Source organism: Diplotaxodon limnothrissa, linkage group LG4 (assembly GCF_057381915.1).
Source record: "Diplotaxodon limnothrissa isolate DT_005_m linkage group LG4, D_limnothrissa_male_GT1.1, whole genome shotgun sequence".
Lineage (NCBI taxonomy): Eukaryota > Metazoa > Chordata > Actinopteri > Cichliformes > Cichlidae > Diplotaxodon > Diplotaxodon limnothrissa.
Genome location: NC_140599.1, coordinates 24729618 through 24749034, shown reverse-complemented (window position 1 = coordinate 24749034; position 19417 = coordinate 24729618). Strand labels below are relative to the sequence as shown.

General features: G+C 38.4%; 2 protein-coding genes across 3 annotated transcripts in view; both read right to left on the bottom strand.

The window, feature by feature from the left end:
* Positions 1-3920: 3920 nt before the first annotated feature.
* Positions 3921-11702, bottom strand: prkcsh (PRKCSH beta subunit of glucosidase II). Its single transcript, XM_085352640.1, has 18 exons — positions 11588-11702; positions 11236-11355; positions 10995-11111; positions 10809-10904; positions 10645-10702; positions 8440-8557; positions 7859-7988; positions 7581-7665; positions 7244-7322; positions 7067-7150; positions 6816-6980; positions 6644-6734; positions 6259-6328; positions 5968-6057; positions 5786-5860; positions 5601-5700; positions 5331-5490; positions 3921-4144 (listed from the first exon to the last, which is right to left on the bottom strand). Exons 2-17 carry the CDS (start codon positions 11321-11323, stop codon positions 5344-5346), a joined length of 1593 nt encoding a protein of 530 aa, XP_085208766.1. The 5' UTR covers positions 11324-11355; positions 11588-11702; the 3' UTR covers positions 3921-4144; positions 5331-5343.
* A 4887-nt stretch (positions 11703-16589) lies between these two features.
* pde4a (phosphodiesterase 4A, cAMP-specific) overlaps positions 16590-19417 on the bottom strand; it is a 45570-nt gene continuing 42742 nt past the window's right edge. For both annotated transcript variants that reach the window (XM_085352638.1, XM_085352639.1), the window contains exons 14-15: positions 17328-17510; positions 16590-17093 (exon numbers count right to left, since the gene is read on the bottom strand). In XM_085352638.1, the coding sequence (XP_085208764.1) occupies positions 16590-17093; positions 17328-17510 (687 nt within the window). The remainder of the gene's footprint in view (positions 17094-17327; positions 17511-19417) is intronic.

The window sequence follows — 19417 nt, the reverse complement described above, 5'->3', positions numbered from 1 at the left end:
GTTTTACTTTAAAACCCTTTGATTCTCACAAAAGCTTCACAGAAACTTTGAACTCCTGCCCTATCAAGAGATGACTGCACAAAATCAACCTTGCAGAAAAGAAAGTGTCATAATTATACTTCTGTTTACAACAGAAAAGTATTTATTTATTTGCTTCAGATCTGTTTGGCACAACCACTAAAATAGCATTTCTAAAATATCCCCAACCCAACTGCATGAAGATTATTTATGGCACCCTTGATGAAACATTAAGGCCAACCTGTCTAGTTGAAATGTCTGTTAGAGCCCAGACTGATGATTTACCATGGGGGAGAGCTAATGTCTTTCAATATCAAGACAACTGCACACATTAATAGATTAAATAAGGTCATCTATATTCAAGACATTTTTGCTTTTTGCTTTTCTAAATGACGCTGTGTTAGCCAAAGAGGACGATCTCTTTGAAAGGATTACATTAGAGATAAATCTATTTTTATACATACAAAGGAACAAGACCTTGTGCTGAATTTTTACAGATTCTTAAGCTTGGAAAAATTGGGACATCGCATGGCTTTATTTTAAACCCTCTGATCTTTGCAGAGCAAGGGGGAACAAGCATGCGGTGTATGGGTGGGGATTTGGGGAGGGGGCGAAGGAACAATGTATCTCATACAAACTTAACTGTCTAACCATATCAAGATGATTGAAACCGAACCTAACAAGAACAAATTTAATGGAGAAAAAAATAAAGTTACAGGTAAACAGTTGGGGGTATAGCCAGACAGACATATCTATACTTTTGACTGCTTAGACACACATACACACACATCTCTTGTCCTGAAGTTGTGTACAGTGTTGCTTCAATGATGGTGCAGTGAAATGAAGTTCTTTGACTTGAGAATCCCAGATAAAGCTCCAATGAGCCCAGCTCATCGCCCAGCTGGCAAATTCTATAAGCTGCTTGCAAAATTAAATAAAAAAGTAAAATGCAGATTGAAACAGTGACGCAGATTCACAACTGAGATTGAGCATGAGTCTTTACGATTAGATAGATTTGAGTTTTGCCAAAGAACTGCTTTGCAAGTCAGTACAAGAAGGTTCAATTAAGACCAACTATAATATTCCCTAAGTAATTGCTGTACAAATCGATGTTATTTATTGAATAAGGACCCTCTACAATTTCAGTTATCATTACTTTTTGAATGTTTAAGTTGCGCATATCAGTTTACATTTATAAATCTTTAAATCACTAAACCAAAAGTGACAGATGCAAGCAATCCCATTTGCACATCTTTCATGCAGACACCGAATGATAAGAGGCATATCAAAAATAAATGCGATGAATCAGTCTCTCGACGAAAGAAAAACGCATCCTCCTATAATATTTCCCCCGACATTTAAATCATCCGCTTTGTCTTGTGACTAATTTATCCTTCAAAACCGTTGCACCACTTCAAATACTTACACAGGCATCTTTCAATCTGACTCATGCTGTTTCATCCCCTGAAATACTCTGAATGATTGTTCGTGGCGTGTCCAGAGCTGACCACATAAAGGGACTAATCTAGCTATTTTTGGTCATGCAATTTGAAAGAGATAGCACAGTAGGACTGAGCACTTGGTGAGACCAGTGATAGACGTTAGGAACAACCGAGATAACAGGCCACGTTGAGCTGCAGCTGGAGTTGTTTACCCAGCCATGTCCGATGTAGAACAGTCAACCCAAGAAACCAAACCCACAGTCCAAAACGACCTTTCATACACAGTCTATACGAACACCTACATCTGATGTACAGCAAAGAGCCAAGGACAATGGCAGGAAACAGTACTACACTGCTTGAGCAACAACAATAATCATTTAAAAAGACAAAAAAACTTTCCTATGGAACAGTAAGTGCAATGTGCTTTGTTTTTATATTGACTGAGAACAAATGATATATATTTTTTAAAAAAGAAATTAAATGTCACACTGAAATGGTTTGCGGAATCGTGAAAGGAGCAAAAACGAACAGACTCGTTAAGAAATCAAACAAGCAATGAGAGCTCTGATCTCAAAATTGCCATAATCACTTCCTCAGCCCCTAATTTGTGCTCTGACCATGCTAGCTCAAACTGCATCATTTGGCTGTCTTAATAGAGCAATTCTCAATGACCTTGAAAGGAATACTGTCTAATATATCATCAGTTTTAGCCCATGTCAATTTCAAATATCATTTTTCCTGTAATTTATTGATTTCATTTACATATCAAGACTCACATGTTAAATTAGTGTATTTGTGTTGTTGATGTTTCCATAGAGAACACACATGGGTCAAAGATTATGTTTGGTTGCATTGATTGGGTAAAGTTTGTTATTTTTCTTCCATTATTTAATTAGTTGCAGTTTACAGTGTATGCAGATTTTAGACTTAGTTAGATTTTTTTCTTTCAATCAATCTGTGTTCAATTGTGTTTGTAAAGTCTGTGGTAGCTTTTGTTGCAACATAAAATAATTTAAACAGAAAAAATTCAAAATAGCGCCAACAAACTTGTATTATTTGGGCGACTTTAAGCTTGTAGTTTTAACTTATTGTTAACTTAAAAACTATTTATTATGATTATTATTATTGCCTCGTATAAAGTATGTTTTGTGTATATTTATGGTTTATTTCATTATATTTGCAAGTTTAAAAGATTTTAAGTTTGCCAAAATTGTGGTTACACCATTTCGTTTCTTAAAAGGGGGACAAATAGAAAAACAGCTTTAGAAGTACGATTTGGAAACGTTCTCCATAGTCAAAGAATGCACTGCTATATTTAACTAATTGAAGTGTATAAACATACATGCTTTGTGCTAGATGTTATGCCTTTACTGCCTGTGTTCTGTTTGTCTTGTTAAATGAAAATCTTTTAATTATTTAATCTTATCACAGTCTTGTTTTTTCAACCACTCGGTGAACCCCTGAGACACGGCGCAGCCCCTGTAGCCAGGCTTTGGCCCATCTGAGGGTCCTTCAGCTAGCCAGGAAGGGAGGGATTTGATTTGATATGCTCACAAGAAGCTTTCTTGTTCATGTTGATGGTTTGATTTACAAAATGGGATATCAGGGGTTCAGTTTACATAGCTGCATTGTATACTGAGATCACCTGTATCGATTTCAATATCAATTTGTGCTTCTTGAGCCTCATTACACAATTGGAAACCTAACCAGGAGCTCCAACAAAATAGTGCAGAGCTCAGAAAAGCTACAGGAAGGTTTCCTTGGGAGTCTTTAGGTACTGAAGGGGTGAGTGGTCCTTCTGTTTCTCAACCAACTGTATTTTGTGTCTATTTATTTAGAAGAGGGGACGCAGTAACTTAGTGATGTTTTTCTTACATTTTTCCTGGAATGGTAGAACAAATCAAAAGTGAAAATGATCAAAACATTTCCGTTGACACCAATGGTCTGCGGAAAAAAATATACAAAATCTCATACTTCCAAACATGACCAAATGAACAATGTCAAAATTTAACAAAGAAAAAAAAAAACCTTTCAGTTTAGACTAGGATATTTATTACTGGGATTTCAGCTGAAGACGCTTGAAGACTTTTTCATGGAATTGTTTAATTATTTGTACTTTACATGCCAGAAAAAAAAAAATAAAATAAAAGCTACAAATACAAGCGGCTCGATTTTTACTGATTGTCAAAACACTATTAAAATGTCATTTTACAATCGCATGCACATTCAGTAAGGCTGGTTTGTTGGCTTGAGTGTTTCGATAATTGCAACAATAACGCACACTGAATTATTTTTTTAAATGACACATTTCCACCAGCTCTTCAGTTAAATATTTAATAATCAATAGGATTGGATATATGTAATATATCCATATGTTTTGTGATCATAAGAAAAGTTATTTAGATTTAAAGTTTATTTCTGACAAAAAAAAAAGCACTGGTACACAAAATTTAACAGCACGATAAGAAGTTTATTTCAAAATAATGGAATGACACTACAGTGGATAGAAACAGGCTCAAATAAACAGGTAGCACTGGAAGTTGGAAATTTAGATGATGCTACAGAAGTGAAAGAGAAACTAATCATTGGAATTTATCGTTAATTGTTAACCAACACCAAGGTGATGCTGCTCACAGCATGGCAACTTCATACTGCTGTAGTGACTGTGGTCCCTTGAGAACAACCTGCAAGATGGAGCACATACATGTTTATTTCAATGGCTTGTTTGCCTAAGTCATGTCTTTGTTGTTATTTAAAAAAGGAAGAACAATTTAGTCACTGATCCCTAATGGTTTCATTCCTGAGGACTAAGCATCTGCAGCACAGATGCCTCCTAATTATTGCTTACATTCGAGATGGATGCCATGTTAATGTTAGAGGATGACACATTCAAGTTTTATTTTGCTGTACCAGATCAATTAGAGATGCACCGATGTAACTGGAAATCACCAGCGTTGGCAGATACTCACCTAATTTATAGCCACTAGACAGTCAGTAACATTTATCTATAAATACAAACCAAAACTATTTTAAAAAAACATGAGTATTGGTGCATCTCTAATAAGAATCCCTATTACCATACCATTTTAAAGCACTTTAACATCAGGTATGTAACTATCAACTGTGCATCACCCACAAAATCTAAGACAAATGGCTATAAGAAATCAATTTAATTTAAGATTAACCACGCTTCATAATTTGCAGCATTACATCACTTTGTATTTCAAGAAAAACTGTATTAGATATCTGTTTACCATTTACGACATCTGTGGGCGGCTTGCGGGCAAACTTATAATTTGATATCACTATATCGCTGTGGTATGAAATGTGTGACAGTAACTGCGATTCAACAACAAACCCTAAATTACTTTCTAAAAATAAGAACTCATTTTACAATCTGAGCTGGTAGCAATGTTTAGACCTGTGACATCATTCAAACAGCTGGAAGCTCTAAAGTTCCAACTGTGTGCAGTAAAGGATGTATGCACTATTGTAAGAGTGCTGATGTGGAATACTGTAGTACCGTTTGCATTCATCTTACCCTTACAGGACATCATTAAGTTCTGGCCTTCATTAATTCTAACCCTCTTAATCACTACGATGAATTATTATGAACTTGCCTTTACCTGGATCTTGCTGCTGGCCTGCTCTTCTTCTAAAATGAAGCTTTACCTAATTCTTCCAAAAATTCTGAAATGCTAAACCTTCAGATTGTACAACATTTTCATTTGGTTAAGCAAAGAAAATATGCCAGCTTTAAACAATGCTGGCCATAAGAAACATTTGATATATAAAAGGGATGGACAGGAAGACGTGAAAGGAGGATGATACTGGTTTGCTACAAATACTCAGAAGTTGGGAGTTACTTACTAATCAAAAAGATCTAGAGTTCTTGGTGCTCATGACTCGATATTTCCAGGCTTGGGGGCTCCTGACAGACTGCAGGGCTTGTAAACTCCATCAGGTACTCACAGCGACTAGGCTCTGAGGTAGACATCACAACAGTTTCCTTCCCACATGTTAACTTAACCTAAAAGGGAAAACAACAAATTATATTGTTTCTCTGTAAAATAACAGCAATTATTTAAAGTCAAATTAAGACAGAAAAGATTAAATGATGCCTGGCTGGGTGTCACTCACTGTGGTGGATCTGCTGGGGCCTTGCCAGCAACCTGTTCCATGTTCATACTTCATTACAGAATAGATGCTGTCCTCAGGACCGGCCCATTTCCCCCAGGATCTGCACAAAGAAAATGGTGGCAAACACGGATGAGCAAAGACTCAAGCAAAGCCATGCGAAATAGAAAGAACAGATATTGTCTTACCCTAAGTTAGTTTCTGATCCACCAAACTTGGATTTCTGGGTTACCCTGTTAAATGGACACAGTCTATAGATGTACCTGAAAGAAACAGACAAACTTAGACCTTCAGAAATATATAATATATATAATAAATATTATACAAAGCATTAAAAAAAAATATGTTTTGTTTTTTTTACAATACATACTCGCTTGTAGTCAACTCATAACACTGGCTATAGAAGTAGGCAAATTCAGAACTGGGTCCAAAGTCAAAAGAGATTTCCTTCTCAAGGTTCCTGAAACAAATACCCAATCCAAAATTAAACAGTATTTGTTTACAGGTTTCAATTACAATAACTCGCTGATTGTGTAAAAAAAAAAAAAAAAAAAAAAATACAAATCAATGCAGCTGTTGAAATTTAAACTCTCATTATGTTAACAAAAGCTGATTGCATTACTGGCAAAGAGGCTTCTTCACATTCAGGCTGAGCACTTACCTGATCTGATCATCTACTTCCCGGAGAGCTCTCTCAGCCTCATCAAACTCATCCCTGGCTTTCTGAGCAGCTGGGAATCAGATGCACAGACTTGAAATATACACGTACAACAAACTCACAAAAAACACACACAAACATACAAAAGGTCTGAGCAAATCATGACTTCCTCTTGATGCTTTCATATGTAATGAACTTCGTGTCATATAAAAGATACACAGCTGGGGAATTTAATTCCTTTTCTGTACAATTTATTGCAAAACATAATGAATAATTCATTTCAAATTAGAACATTAAAATGCAAACTGACATGCTTCTACATCTGTGATGAGTCAAATACTTATTGCTCAGGACAGGATGAGTCACTCAGTTTTAAACGCATTCTTACCATCAATGAGGTTCTGCGTTTCTTGGTCATAGGGAGGCATAGCTCCTTCATCATCATCCTTCTTTTCTTCAGTCCTCGCTGTAGGAGGGATCTGCAAATCAAACATAAGTTAACTCCAAAAATAACTCTGACTCATCCAGCAGAAGTTTGATGAAAAATTCAGTGAGCTGACCTTATAGTCATGCTCATCGCGGTCATCATCTTCATCCTCTTCATCATCATCATCTTCATCCTCTGGTATATCATCGTCAGGGTACTGATCAGATTCGTTGTCAGAGACGGGCTCGTTTATTTCCTCCCGTGAAGTTTCCTCTGGTGCTGGGGTGTCTGCGTTGGACTGATGCCAACAATATTTACATAAATTTCTCATGAAATTTACTATTTATTAAAAAAATTAAAAAAATAAAAAGTATAGCATCTTACCTCTGACATGTATTTTTCTTTGACATTACTCCAGATAGATTCAAATGCTACTGTGTCTACTTTATCCACTCCTCCCAATAGTCCCTATGCAAAACAAAGGAAAGGTTCAGATTTTGATGTGTCACAGTTTCTAAAACCCAGTAAACTTTACCAGAAGACAAACAGAATCCGTTTTACCTGCGCCTCTGCTTCTGTGAAGGAACCGTCTGCATCTGGGTCAAGCTCAGAATGAGACAAAAGCTCAGGCACTGACACACTGTGGCGTAAAAAAATATATAAATTACTTGGATAAAGACAAATGCTACAACAAATGCTAAATTACTTCAGGATAATGATCAGCCAAAGTGTATATATTAAATGGCATGTCAACCCTTTGTTTCAAAGAGTTACAATCAGTTCACGGTGTTGCTATTGTTACCAAAGTGGTCTCTATGGCATGTCACCAGCTGTTTAACTAGATATATTTTTCAGTTTGTTACGTGTCCCAACAATTCTGGAGGGTGCCAGTACTCACAAACCATCTGCATCATCATCAAGTTCAAGAAACACCTCAGCCATTCTAGCACTATCTTTTTCTTTTTGAATGAGAGCTTTTTGATCTGGGGAAAAAGAAAAAAAATTATATATGAAAATTTAATTAACAACCTTGCTATGCGTTGCGAATGAGCCATACTTGCAAAACAATCAGGATCAAACAATATTTAATATTTAGCTTAAATGACACTAGAGAACCTGTAATGTCATGCTCATTACAAACAGTAGATGGCGATATACTTTTAAATCTTAGTTTACCTTCCCAGGCCTTCAGATGGCGCTCTTTAGCTTCTCTCTCAGGCTGCTCTGCAGACTCCTTTACTGTTCTTAGAGCCTCCACCTTTGCTTCCATATCATTCTTACTCCCCTGAACATCTCCAAGTTTGGCCTATTGAGAGAAAATTATAAAATATAACAATTTAACCTATACACAATAGCTGTGGAAAATATAAACAAATCACTATAGAAAGCAAACGATACCCTAACATTAAAATCCAGAAAAATATAAGTACTGAATGCAGCCCCAAAACAGGTCACATAGAACGCTAGTCTATTGCACGTGTGGCACTAGTAACTTAGTTAAAACTTAAAAAACAAACAAAACAAAAAAACAACAACATTTTGATACTTGAAATTATTTTGGTTTTGGTTTTTTTGTGCAATTTGTCTAATATTTGGTTTCTGAATGTAAATGTGAGTTTCTAAGAGGTAACTGATGTAAACATTTGCAAGTGTATTTTGTTAGGCACCGGCATCTCTACATCAAAATGATTATGACTAAGGATTCATGTTTCAGAGGCATACTGCAAAAGGACCACAGGTTGTTTTGTCATTCACACCTTCTTATCCTCTAGACCCATTTTGGCTTCGTGGATGAGTTGTTGTTTTAGCAGAAAGCCTTCTTTTGCAATTTCAGCCATCTTCTGCAAGCTCTCTCTCTCTTTTCGCCCAAGCTCTCTGCAAGTTAAACATCATATAAAACATTCTGAATAATAAACATCTACCGAAAACACTGAATATGTATATGCAAGTATAAGCAGTGTTGGGGAGTAATGGAATACATGTATCGCCGTTACGTATTTAAAATACAAAATATGAGTAACTGTATTCCGTTACAGTTACCGTTTAAAAAGGTGGTATTCAGAATACAGTTACTTTGTTGAAATAAATGGATTACATTTCCTGTTTCATATTGTGGCGGGTCAGGACTGTTTGGGTTTGTTTTGACAGCTATGTTTTGTTGTTCCAGGCGGCAGCGTTACGGTTGCCATGGTTACAGGGTGATGCTCTCTCTCTGCGACTGTGTTTCCTGGGTGTTGTTGTTGTTGTGCTAAGCTAATAGGCAGAATGCTACAGGCATAGCCCTAAAGAATGTAGCATCATGGGCAGTGTAGTCCGTGCTGCAGGGAGAATGGACTGCCATACCCGTTATGTGTCTGTGAGCGCGAGGAGGGAGAAAAAGGAGAGTGGAAAAGTACGAGCTGTCATCGAGCAGAAATGGGAGCTGGAAGCATGTAAATATAATAACCACTGCAGCCAAGAATAGTAGGGATGGGTACCGGTGTCCAGTGCCATCTGACATAAACGGTAGTAACCAGACCGAAAAGCAGCGCACATTTCGGTGCTTTATTTCGGTGCTTTTTTTCCTGAGCTGTGATACACTTCTAGCCAATCATTTTACGTTTCCGAGGATAGTAGGCGGGTCCAGGTACGTACGTTCTTTTAGAGCAGAGCTACAGATTAAAAATGTCCAAGGCCAAGCGGTCAAAAGTCTGGCTGTACTTCACAGCAAAATATGCAAACTCAGCAGCCTGCAACAAGTGCTTTAAGCTGATACTGTGATACTGTCAAAGGAGGTAACACCTCAAATCCGATGAAACACCTGGCGACGCATAGCGTTTTTTTAAAAGCTGAGAAATGCGCCGTATTTGATAGCTTGCTGCGAGACCTCACACCGAGCACATCTACTCCGGGTGGGTTGCCTGTTATGCAACATCCCCCAAAAACACGAAGAGGAGAGTCCTGGCCCCTAGCCCTGCCAGTGTAGCAGAAATGATGACGGATGATGATGGCAGCAGCAGCCGTTCTTCTCTGCGTGAGTAGCTTAATGTTGTTCATGTGTAATTTATGTTGAGTAGGCTAACCACGTTATTACATTAATGCATGTAAGGTGAACTAGCAAACATCGTCATAGCTACATGCAGCTGTCCTCTTGTTTGATGGCAGATACTCCCTTCACCCTGGCCAAAAAGGCTAAAATGACCAAAGAAAAAGTGGAAAACAGTTAAACATGAGAGGTTTTGGACAAAGTTTGTGTTTTTTCCATTGTTTAAGCACTGCTTCCAGCCAAGAGTGATACCATATATGCCCCATAGCTGCAGAAAAGGCTAACATTGTTATCTTTTTACAAAAAACAGCTGAACATGAGAGGTTTTTGGACCAATTTTGTGTTCTCCATTCTTTAAGCACCGGTTTGAGCACCGTTTGAGCACCGGCACCGTTTCAAAAGTACCGATTTGGCACCGGTATCGGATAAAACCTAAACGATACCCATCCCTAAAGAAGAGTGCCTGACGAGCCCAGTTGTAAGTAAGCTATTAAGACTCGACTGTACACTGTGTTCATGTTTTCCTCCGAAACAATAAGTTCCGTTGGAGCAGCCTTTCAACGCCTCTCTCTGCCTCAAACTTGACCCAGACAACAAAGTAAAGCTATTTTTCGGCTACGAGCCCAACACGGAACCTGACGTATTAGCCAGAGGTCCCTTTACTACGGTTTGGAGCCGCGGACCTTCAGTAATAGTAATAAATCACACAGCAATAGTACATTCATGTAAAAAGTTGTAAAAAGCATGATAATATATTAAGTAATCCAAAGTATTCAGAATACGTTAGTCTCATTGAGTAACGTAACGGAATACATTACAAAGTACATTTTGCGGCATGTATTCTGTAATCTGTAGTGGAATACATTTTAAAAGCAACCTTCCCAACACTGAGTATAAGTGAAAGCAAAAATAGTTAAGAAAGTTGTATAAATCCCACCTGCATGTGTTCTGACACGTAGCACCACTGTTGTACTCATCAGTTGTGTCACAGCAGTCTGCAAAAAAAAGAATTCAAGGTGTAAACAAAATCATAGCCACACAAAAGAACAGAAATAAAAATGGTCAGCATGATTTAAAAAAATAAATAAATAACTAAATTACCGCAGATCCCATCATTGATGCGAGAAGAGGGGATGAAGGTTGGACGGAAACCTGCATTGGTGCAATGAAAGCTGCCGTTGGGACAAGCAGCAGTGCCTGAAAATAAACAGCACAGGTGCATTTAGCAGCAACTACCTAATTCAAACGTTCTATGAAAAGAGTAATCAGACTCCAGGATATACACACCTGGCTCATCAGATCCATCCTGGCAGTCACAGTAGTCATCATTTACTCTGTCAAACGGAATGGTCCGGGAGCCATCTAGGCACGTAAAGGGTTTGCCCTCTTCATAAAACTGCCGTTCTGTCGAGGTTTCAAGTTTATTTTATTAGTGCCATGAAAGCTCCGCATTACAAGTAGCTGACTACCAGAGGTTCGGTGAACTAATTGATGCGTTTTAGTCTTGTTTAAAGATATAAATGCTTACTTGACAAAGGGACACCGCGAGGACGTTGGACCTCCACCGCGGAGACTCCTACACTCAGCAACAGCAGGAGCAGGAACTGACAGGACATAATGACAGTCCACCGTGCAACGGCACCACGACCTATCGGTCATAAAAAATATACAGGTTAAACGCAGCTTCAATAGGAAGCACACCAGGAGCCATAACTTTATAAACTACAACGTGCCTGAGCTAACTGTATCAATTTTATATCCCGAGCTAACAAATCAATGCTAACTAGCACCTTTAGCTACCGCATTAACATATTACAAAATTAAAATGCTAATATAAAAACACCCTTCGAGTGTATTTCAATATCATAACGTCATATTACCTTTGCAATTCAACTAATGCGCTGAAGCCCAAACAGGACTTTATATTTTTATCTTGTTTTCAAAAGAGCTAATAGCTAAACTCTGCCACCGCCTAGCTCCGTATTGACAAAGCTCTTGCGCATGAACATGTACCCTCCCCTTCCTCTGTCATGTTTCACTCTGATTGGACGACGCTCTTATGTGGCTCCTGTGATTGGCGGAGAACGGGAAGACCCTTTGCGCTTGTCTGAAGTGTAGAGGACTCTGGGGACGCAGCCATCTCGTGTAAGAGAGGTAGTCATCACTGTTTGCACTTTTACCAATATTTAACTATGGGGTAAATAACATTTAAGCATTTATGCATTGATTTTAAACTTTCATAACACATTTATAAATCTATATCAAAAATGTCCCTACGCAATAGCCTCTCTTTAAAACCACAGTACCAGATTTAATACAAATAGGAAATCTTATTTAAATCTAGGTGTATGCATGTACCAACCTACCTGTACTAGACCAAACAGGTCCAAATAGAGGTGCATTCCAAGGTTACAATACTTACCTAAGAGTACGTGAGGGGAAAAGGAACTACTGTAAATCTTTTAAAAACCAAAATGTAAACAAGCTAAGCCACTCTGAAGTTTAACTGAAAATAAACCAAGCTGCAGGCTAAATTAAGTTAAGCACGCCTACTGGTTGACTATGGAAAATGTGAAGAAGTCCAGGGATTTTTAACTTTTAGCTGACCCCACCTCGATTGCCATTAATTGTAAACCAAATGAGTTAAGTAAAAGTTAAACAGTTGAAATTGCAAAAAGGTTCCTGTTCCACTATTAATATAGAAATGTCTATTTTTTTTTCAGTTAATCCACAGCAAACAACATTTTCTGTGGATTAACAAAAACTGCCAAGTCAAAATGGACACGATCAAAGCAAGTCGCAAACACTACTAAAATACTTGTCTCAAAAAGGATGCCACAGTCTGAAGAACAGGGGTGGAGTGGTTCAACAATGTTGGTACTGGCCTTGCTCCTTAAGGCTTTAATGGACCAAGATTATTAAACTGAAATATAAACAAGCCCGACAAGAAAACTTTAGAATTGGGGTGACAGTGAGTTAAAATCATTTTAAACAGATTGGAGGTGATTAATAGATAACAGTCATGAAAATAGTCAAATGCAAGTGAGAGGAGATAAAGACATGGACAAGCAGGTCCAATTCACAAGAAAAATAATGAATGAATCTCCTTATTTATTGTAATAGATGCAATAAATAAGAAATCTGGAGTTCTTAATTCTTTTTCTTTAGCTATATTTCTTAAATGAAAAAAAGCAAAACGAGTGAATCAGACTTGATATGAGCATCAAAAGTCAAAAATGTGATTAAAAAAAATGATGAAAAAATGATAGCTTTTACAATGGGTGAGAAACACCCCAAGCTCTGAGTTGGGCGGTAATGCTCACAAAAGCACAAGTTAGACACTTTTTTGTCCGTGTTAAGCTGCATAGAGTTATTAGAAACCATTAATGCGAAGAAGAAAAACGTAGCAAACAGGAGAGTGGAGTTTGCATTTAATAGAAAAATCTTTCTTTATTTGTATTTTAACACACTTTACAGTACTGAACAGTGAAATAAAAGAAAAATATACTGATATACTATAATATTGTTTTATATATAGATGTTTGCTTATTAAATGCATTTATTCACAAAATGACACCTCAGCTCTGTCAAGAGGAAAAACTCTCATAAAAATAATATAATAAAAAATAACTTGGACACATTTTACACATTACAGCAACATCATTTACAAATATTACAATCATTTCATGTTTTTTTTTTCCCTTGAATAACCTTTCTTACTCATGAACAAACACATGAATTAAAGCCCAGAGAAGTATTCTCAGAGGGAGTCAGTCTGTGACAACAATAACCTGACAGCAAACCCGATGGGAACCAGCTAAGTAAGCCACCACGGGATGGACATTTAGGCTATCAGGCTAGATAGTGATTAAAGTTACTAAGAAACCGAGGTGGTGACGGTGCTAGAAAGGGCCAAGTCACATAAGGACACATTTATCTCCTTTAACTGTATCCTATGTGACTACCTCAACTTCCATTTGATCGCATTGGTCAAATGGGTTCAGTCTCATCTGGACATTTAATCGAGAATGATTGGGTTGTTTGGTTATGCCTGCAGAGAGAGGTGAACGCTAACTGCTTCACAATGAGGGTTTGTGGTTTGGCCCAGTGGAATATAATCAATAAGTGACTGCGAATGACCAAACCAGCAGCACACACTACCTGAAACACACCGTCTGCCTCGAAACCTGATGAAATAAAGTGCTGGTACGAATATATTTGATTTGAACAATAAATGTGAACAACTAAAAAGTGAAAAAATAAAATAAAATAGGACAGCACGAGTGAGGAGAACATATGTTTAAAAAATGGAAATATGAGGATGTGGCCTGCAGTGGTTCACTTAACAACTTTAAGTGGTTATTTGTTAATCATGATGATGCGGATAAATTTATAATTTACAATCCAATATTACATTATATACAAGAGTGGTAATGCTTATAGCTATAGTCATCAACACGTGATTCATTTTCCAGACCATCCACCAGAATGATATAAAAATAAACTGTACACAAACTGTTCAAAGAAAACACTTCCCCTGGTTTTCTTCTCATCATTTAAAAAGAATGGCAGCAATCAATCACTTTAATAATTTCCTTAATAAGAAACAATTGCTACAGTATTGTGTTTGTATGGCAATTAAATATTGATGTTTTTATAGCTTATAACAGAACGAGAAGCCACAAAACAAAGCAACGTGTTGAAAAAAAAGGCCAGTGCATATGGGAATCTTTTATTTGAGTAACTTCCCATTCCACTGGATGAAACAGCCTGTGTGTGGGGGGCCTCGCAGCTGTGCCCATGGGGCTTTTCTTACACCAGTCTGTGGTGGTGTCTTCAGATAAGCTGAGTTACTGACCTGCAGGAACTTGGTCTTACCTTCAAAAGAACCCCACTCGTGTTCTTTTGTTTGTTTATGTATTTAATTCATTTATACCCTGTGAGAAACGAACACCTGGACAAACTGCGGCCGGTTTGAGCTGTTGTCGATCGAATCCTGAACATCCGCTCGACGAGATACGGCAATGCCAGTGAGTGAGCGACGATGAGTGTGACAACATCTTCCTCTTAAACCTACCAAAAACACACACACCTCAACTCCCCCTTTCAATTCTTATTTCCCCCTCAATGCCTTCAGATAGCTATAATAAGATAGTCGTTGTGATTAGAAAACAAAACATTCTTTACGTTGGTCCAAGCACAGCAACAACATAACAGCTAGTCAGCAGCAGTGTCTACCTTTTCCCTCCAAATGCAATGCTGGATACATTGTGTATAGACCCACTGATACTCACAGAAATAAGCATACAGACGTGATATAAATATACTAGGATATCTATTGTATATCTTATAAATCTACATACTAGCAGGCATATATCCTGCATCTGACATTAAGGCAAAAAAGCATCAAACATAACAAGGATGATTAGGGACCGCTAGACCTCCTATTTGGCCACGTCACGCTTCTTTCCCCTGACATTCTGCCTCCCTGATTTTCTTATTCATCTGTCTTCCCTTGAATCACTTCACCCACTGAAGTTTCTCATCCTTTACTTTGGTGAGATTGGTTGTGTATGAGGAGACATGACCACGCAGTGCAAGTGGGCGTGAGATGGCGTTTAAAAAAATTTGTTCTGCTGATGAAATAATCCCGTGTCCCTTCAACGTATTCGGCAACTGTCAAATATAAAATAGGCAAAACGTATGCTTCAAAGCATCACATGGCTTATTCTCAGAAAGTTTAAAAAAAATATTCTAAAAATTAAAAAAAGAAAAGAACATAAGCTGGAAAGAGTCTACTGGTGGTTGTGGTGGTGGTAGTGATTGCTCTGCATTTAGAGTTCTGAGTTATTATATTACCAGAAGAGCAACAAAGGAAGACTTACAGCTGAAAACATATCACCACAGAAACTGTACGTGTGAGATACACACCACGATACCATGAACAGTAAAGAGAGAGAGATCTTCAACAAGAGACAATCAAAAATGATGACAAATTCAGACACTCCTGTCCCACAATGCATTGCTTCACGACAGCTCCGTTCAAGAAGCTGGTGTTTCAGAAAGGCACAGAGCCATCTTGCACCAGTAGCACTCTCCGCGTAAAGGGAAAAAGGGGGATATGGGACCCGATGGCCCCTTCGTCGCAGCATCTTCCTTTCCTTCCGTAGTTTTTCCTTCACCTCCTCCAACTCCGATGGGATTATCTTATTTTTCTTTCCGACAGAAATGGAAAAAAAAAGAAGTTACTCGGACGTGTAGCTTTTCTGAGGAGAACAGTTTCTATTGAGATTCTAACGAACATGAATTACTAATACTGACTGAACACTAGTTAATACTCCATTAAGGGATGGCTTTTTCCAAAGAGATTCAATACTTATCAGTGTCCCTCTAATAAATGCACACATACAAACATACAGTCCAGCGTGTGTTTCTGCCTCCCGAAAAAAGAAAGGACAGGGAATATGCGGAGCACACTTTTACTGCATGACTGCTGCATGCTCGTACACACATTGCATTGGTGGATTTCCTGCTCCTGTTTTTCTTTCTTTCTATAAGTTGTGTGTTACTTCATGTGTGTTTATGTGTGTGCATTCTAGTCCCAGAGTGCTACGCTGTCTTCAGTCGCCCAACATTAATGCTCTCCTAGATTCCTCTTAGTCTAAAGTTCACTGTGGAATCAGTCGAAAGACTTGTTGCCACTCCAAATCTACAGTTGCTGTGTAATTAACTTCTCTTTAAGCAATTTGTATTTATTCCCTTTTTGAAAAATATATTTAAAGGTGTGTATTGTCATTGCAGTCTTATTTGTTCTTGGTTTGGCCATTGAAAGGATGAACAAGATAATGTGTGCAAGTGAGGAGGGAGATACAGGAGCAAAACTCATGTATCGTCAGCTTGTGAAGAAGAATCCTCCTCTTCTTCTACAGGACTTGTGTCAGAAAGTCTGTCCTTGTCAGGCCCCCCACCCAACTGAGATTTCAGCTCCTCCTCCAAGTTCTCTTCTTCCATTGCCACCTCATCTTCTTCTTCTATTATATCCTCATTTTCCTCCTCTGCCATTATGTCTTCTTCTTCATCCTTTTTGCACTCATCCTCCCCGTGACTGCAGTCCTGTGCCACATGGTTTGGCGTGGGCTTGCCATCCTCGTCTTCCTGTTCCCGCTGTAAACTCTCTTCCAGAGTGAGCTGAAACTGAAACTTGTCTATGCACACGTTTAGATCCTTGTCGTCGTCCACAGGAGGTGGTGAGGGGCTTTGGGGAATAGTGCTCTGGTACCAGTCTCTGTTGTCCTCCAGAGTGTCCAAGATTTCCTGGGCATCAGGGTGTACAAGATCCCCCCATGTCTCCCACAGCGGGTGGACAATGTAGTCAATAAAGCCCACCTACGTAAAGGAAAAAAAAGAAAAAGGCAATGACTGACATGACATAAGCTAGCACAGTGGTGTTTCTTCACTGCCTGCAAATCAGCATTAAAAATGTAGGAGGATGACTGCTGCGATCAGAGCTGATAAATCACTCTCTGCACTGTAGTTATCACTCCACCTACAGCATTAACAGTTATCCAGTTGCGTGCTGTTATATTCATACATGTGTGTATTTCACTGCTGCTCATTTACCTGACTTTTTTCCACAGATGCAGTGTGTTTATCGCACATGGGACTGATCTCCATCCCCCGCTCTCTCTCCTTGTCTCCCTGCCTGAAGAATTCCTGCATGATTCTCTCTGTCCATTGTCGATACACAGCCAGAGGCTTTGTGGGATTGCTCAGGTCAGCACAGTGCACCATGTTCCTCAATACCTGCACATATACAAAATCATTTACCTCACATTATATTGTGAACGTACAAAGCTAGAAATACTAGTGTTGGATGAAACTTGTTACTGTAATCACATGACATTTTTTAAGTAATGCAGTACTACTAAATTCAATAATTAAATGACAGTTAAAATTATGTTGTTACTTGTGTTAGAAATAAAAAACAAACAAACAAAGAAACAAGCTTTTTTCTTTCTGTGCACCACAATCAGCTACTTTCAGTTTATGTGCAGGGAGGAACAAACTGGTGTCATGGTCTACGGCTTTTGAAGTGTAGCGATACGGACATTACCTTTATTGTTATTGCATAAATGGACAAGAATGCGATAGTGAAATGAAGACTGCGTCCATGACAGAAACAGTTGCATTATACTGTTAACGCAGCTTCGGCCCTTTGCAAGCATCTGCGCAGACATCATGCAAACACAAAGCTAGGCAAGAACCCAGAATGACATAATAGCTGAGTGTATGCTGACCCCAGCCCTGCAGCCAGAGCCTTAACTTCAACAGGTAACAAAAGCAATAAGCTTGCTGGCCTCTATTTAAACCTATGCAGTTGAATTACGGTGACGATTCCTTTAAAGTCTTTTTGGGCTCTTTATATGCGTGTCCTTGTTAGGGTGGGGATTTCTATTGGTGTGTGGGACTGTAGCTTCAGGTTTATAAGTAATAGAAAAGTAAAGAGTAATGTGCAATACCTCACCTTTTTTGAGTAATGGCCGTAGCATTGATTAACACTATCCTGAAATCTGATAAACATGAAGATTGTTTGCCCATCGTCTACTTTTTCCCTTTAAGTTGTCTGACATTTTAAAGCATTTTAAATTGACAAAGCGACTGAAAAATGTGGTGCAAACCCAATGTTTTTATGACCTTTTTCACATTCATTCTCTTTTCCTTTCCTTTCCTCCACAAGTTGGTACAATTCTCCAAAGTCTCAGTAACTGCTCTTTCCTCCTTATTGATCTTGACAGCTACTAAGCAAAAATGTTCTTCATGTTTAAATCCTCAGAAAACATCCTCCACTGCTTGCAGCTGAATTTAATTAACCTCTGTATCTAACCTCCCAATGAAAGGGTTGTAAAGATGTTATCGCTTAATCCAGATGTCACCTGAGCTCTTCCTTTAACTCCCGCTGTTAATGTCACCTGTTCTTCTGTGACATCTGACTGGAGCAGTGCAAATCACTTAGTTTCTCCAGTGGTGAGAAATTCCAGATTAGCTGTCCTTTCCAAAACTCTTGACACATATAATAATACAATAAGTTGTTAGAATCTAGTCTTTCGTGGATTCAAATACTTTTCGAATCAACACCGTTGTTTCGTCTTTGTTCAAAGACAGCTGATCAGCTGCTTTAGAAACTGTCAGCAACCACCATCACCTTGGCTGAGATAACTGGGGATGTTTCATTTCTGTCCCATTCACCACACTGTCAGTCTGGATTTTAGATCTTGCAGGAGTTTGGTGTGTGAAGTATATTGTTCAACCAAGCAGCAGCTTACAGCTCTGAAAGATGAAGTAATCTTTCAAATGCCAAAAACTGCCACTTGAAAGGCTGGCTTCAAAACTGACAGGTTAAGGCCAATGCAAGCGGCTTTGCTTCTGCCATTTGAAAGTCACCAAACTAAAAGCCTCAACTGCGTCAACACTTTTAGGTGCTTCTTGAAATGGCTTGTTGGTTATTGTACTTAAGAGTCCATTCAGTGCTGTTTGTACCGATTAGTTGACATCTGCGTCTGTGCAATGCACTTTGGTAACCAAGCATGCTAGCATTACATGATGCCCTAGCACTCCACCATTACATTCAGATACTTCCCTTCTGTGCCAAAATAACAAGACTGCAACAGCCGTGGAGTCCAGCCTTGAAAACCAAAGCCCAGAAACGAATG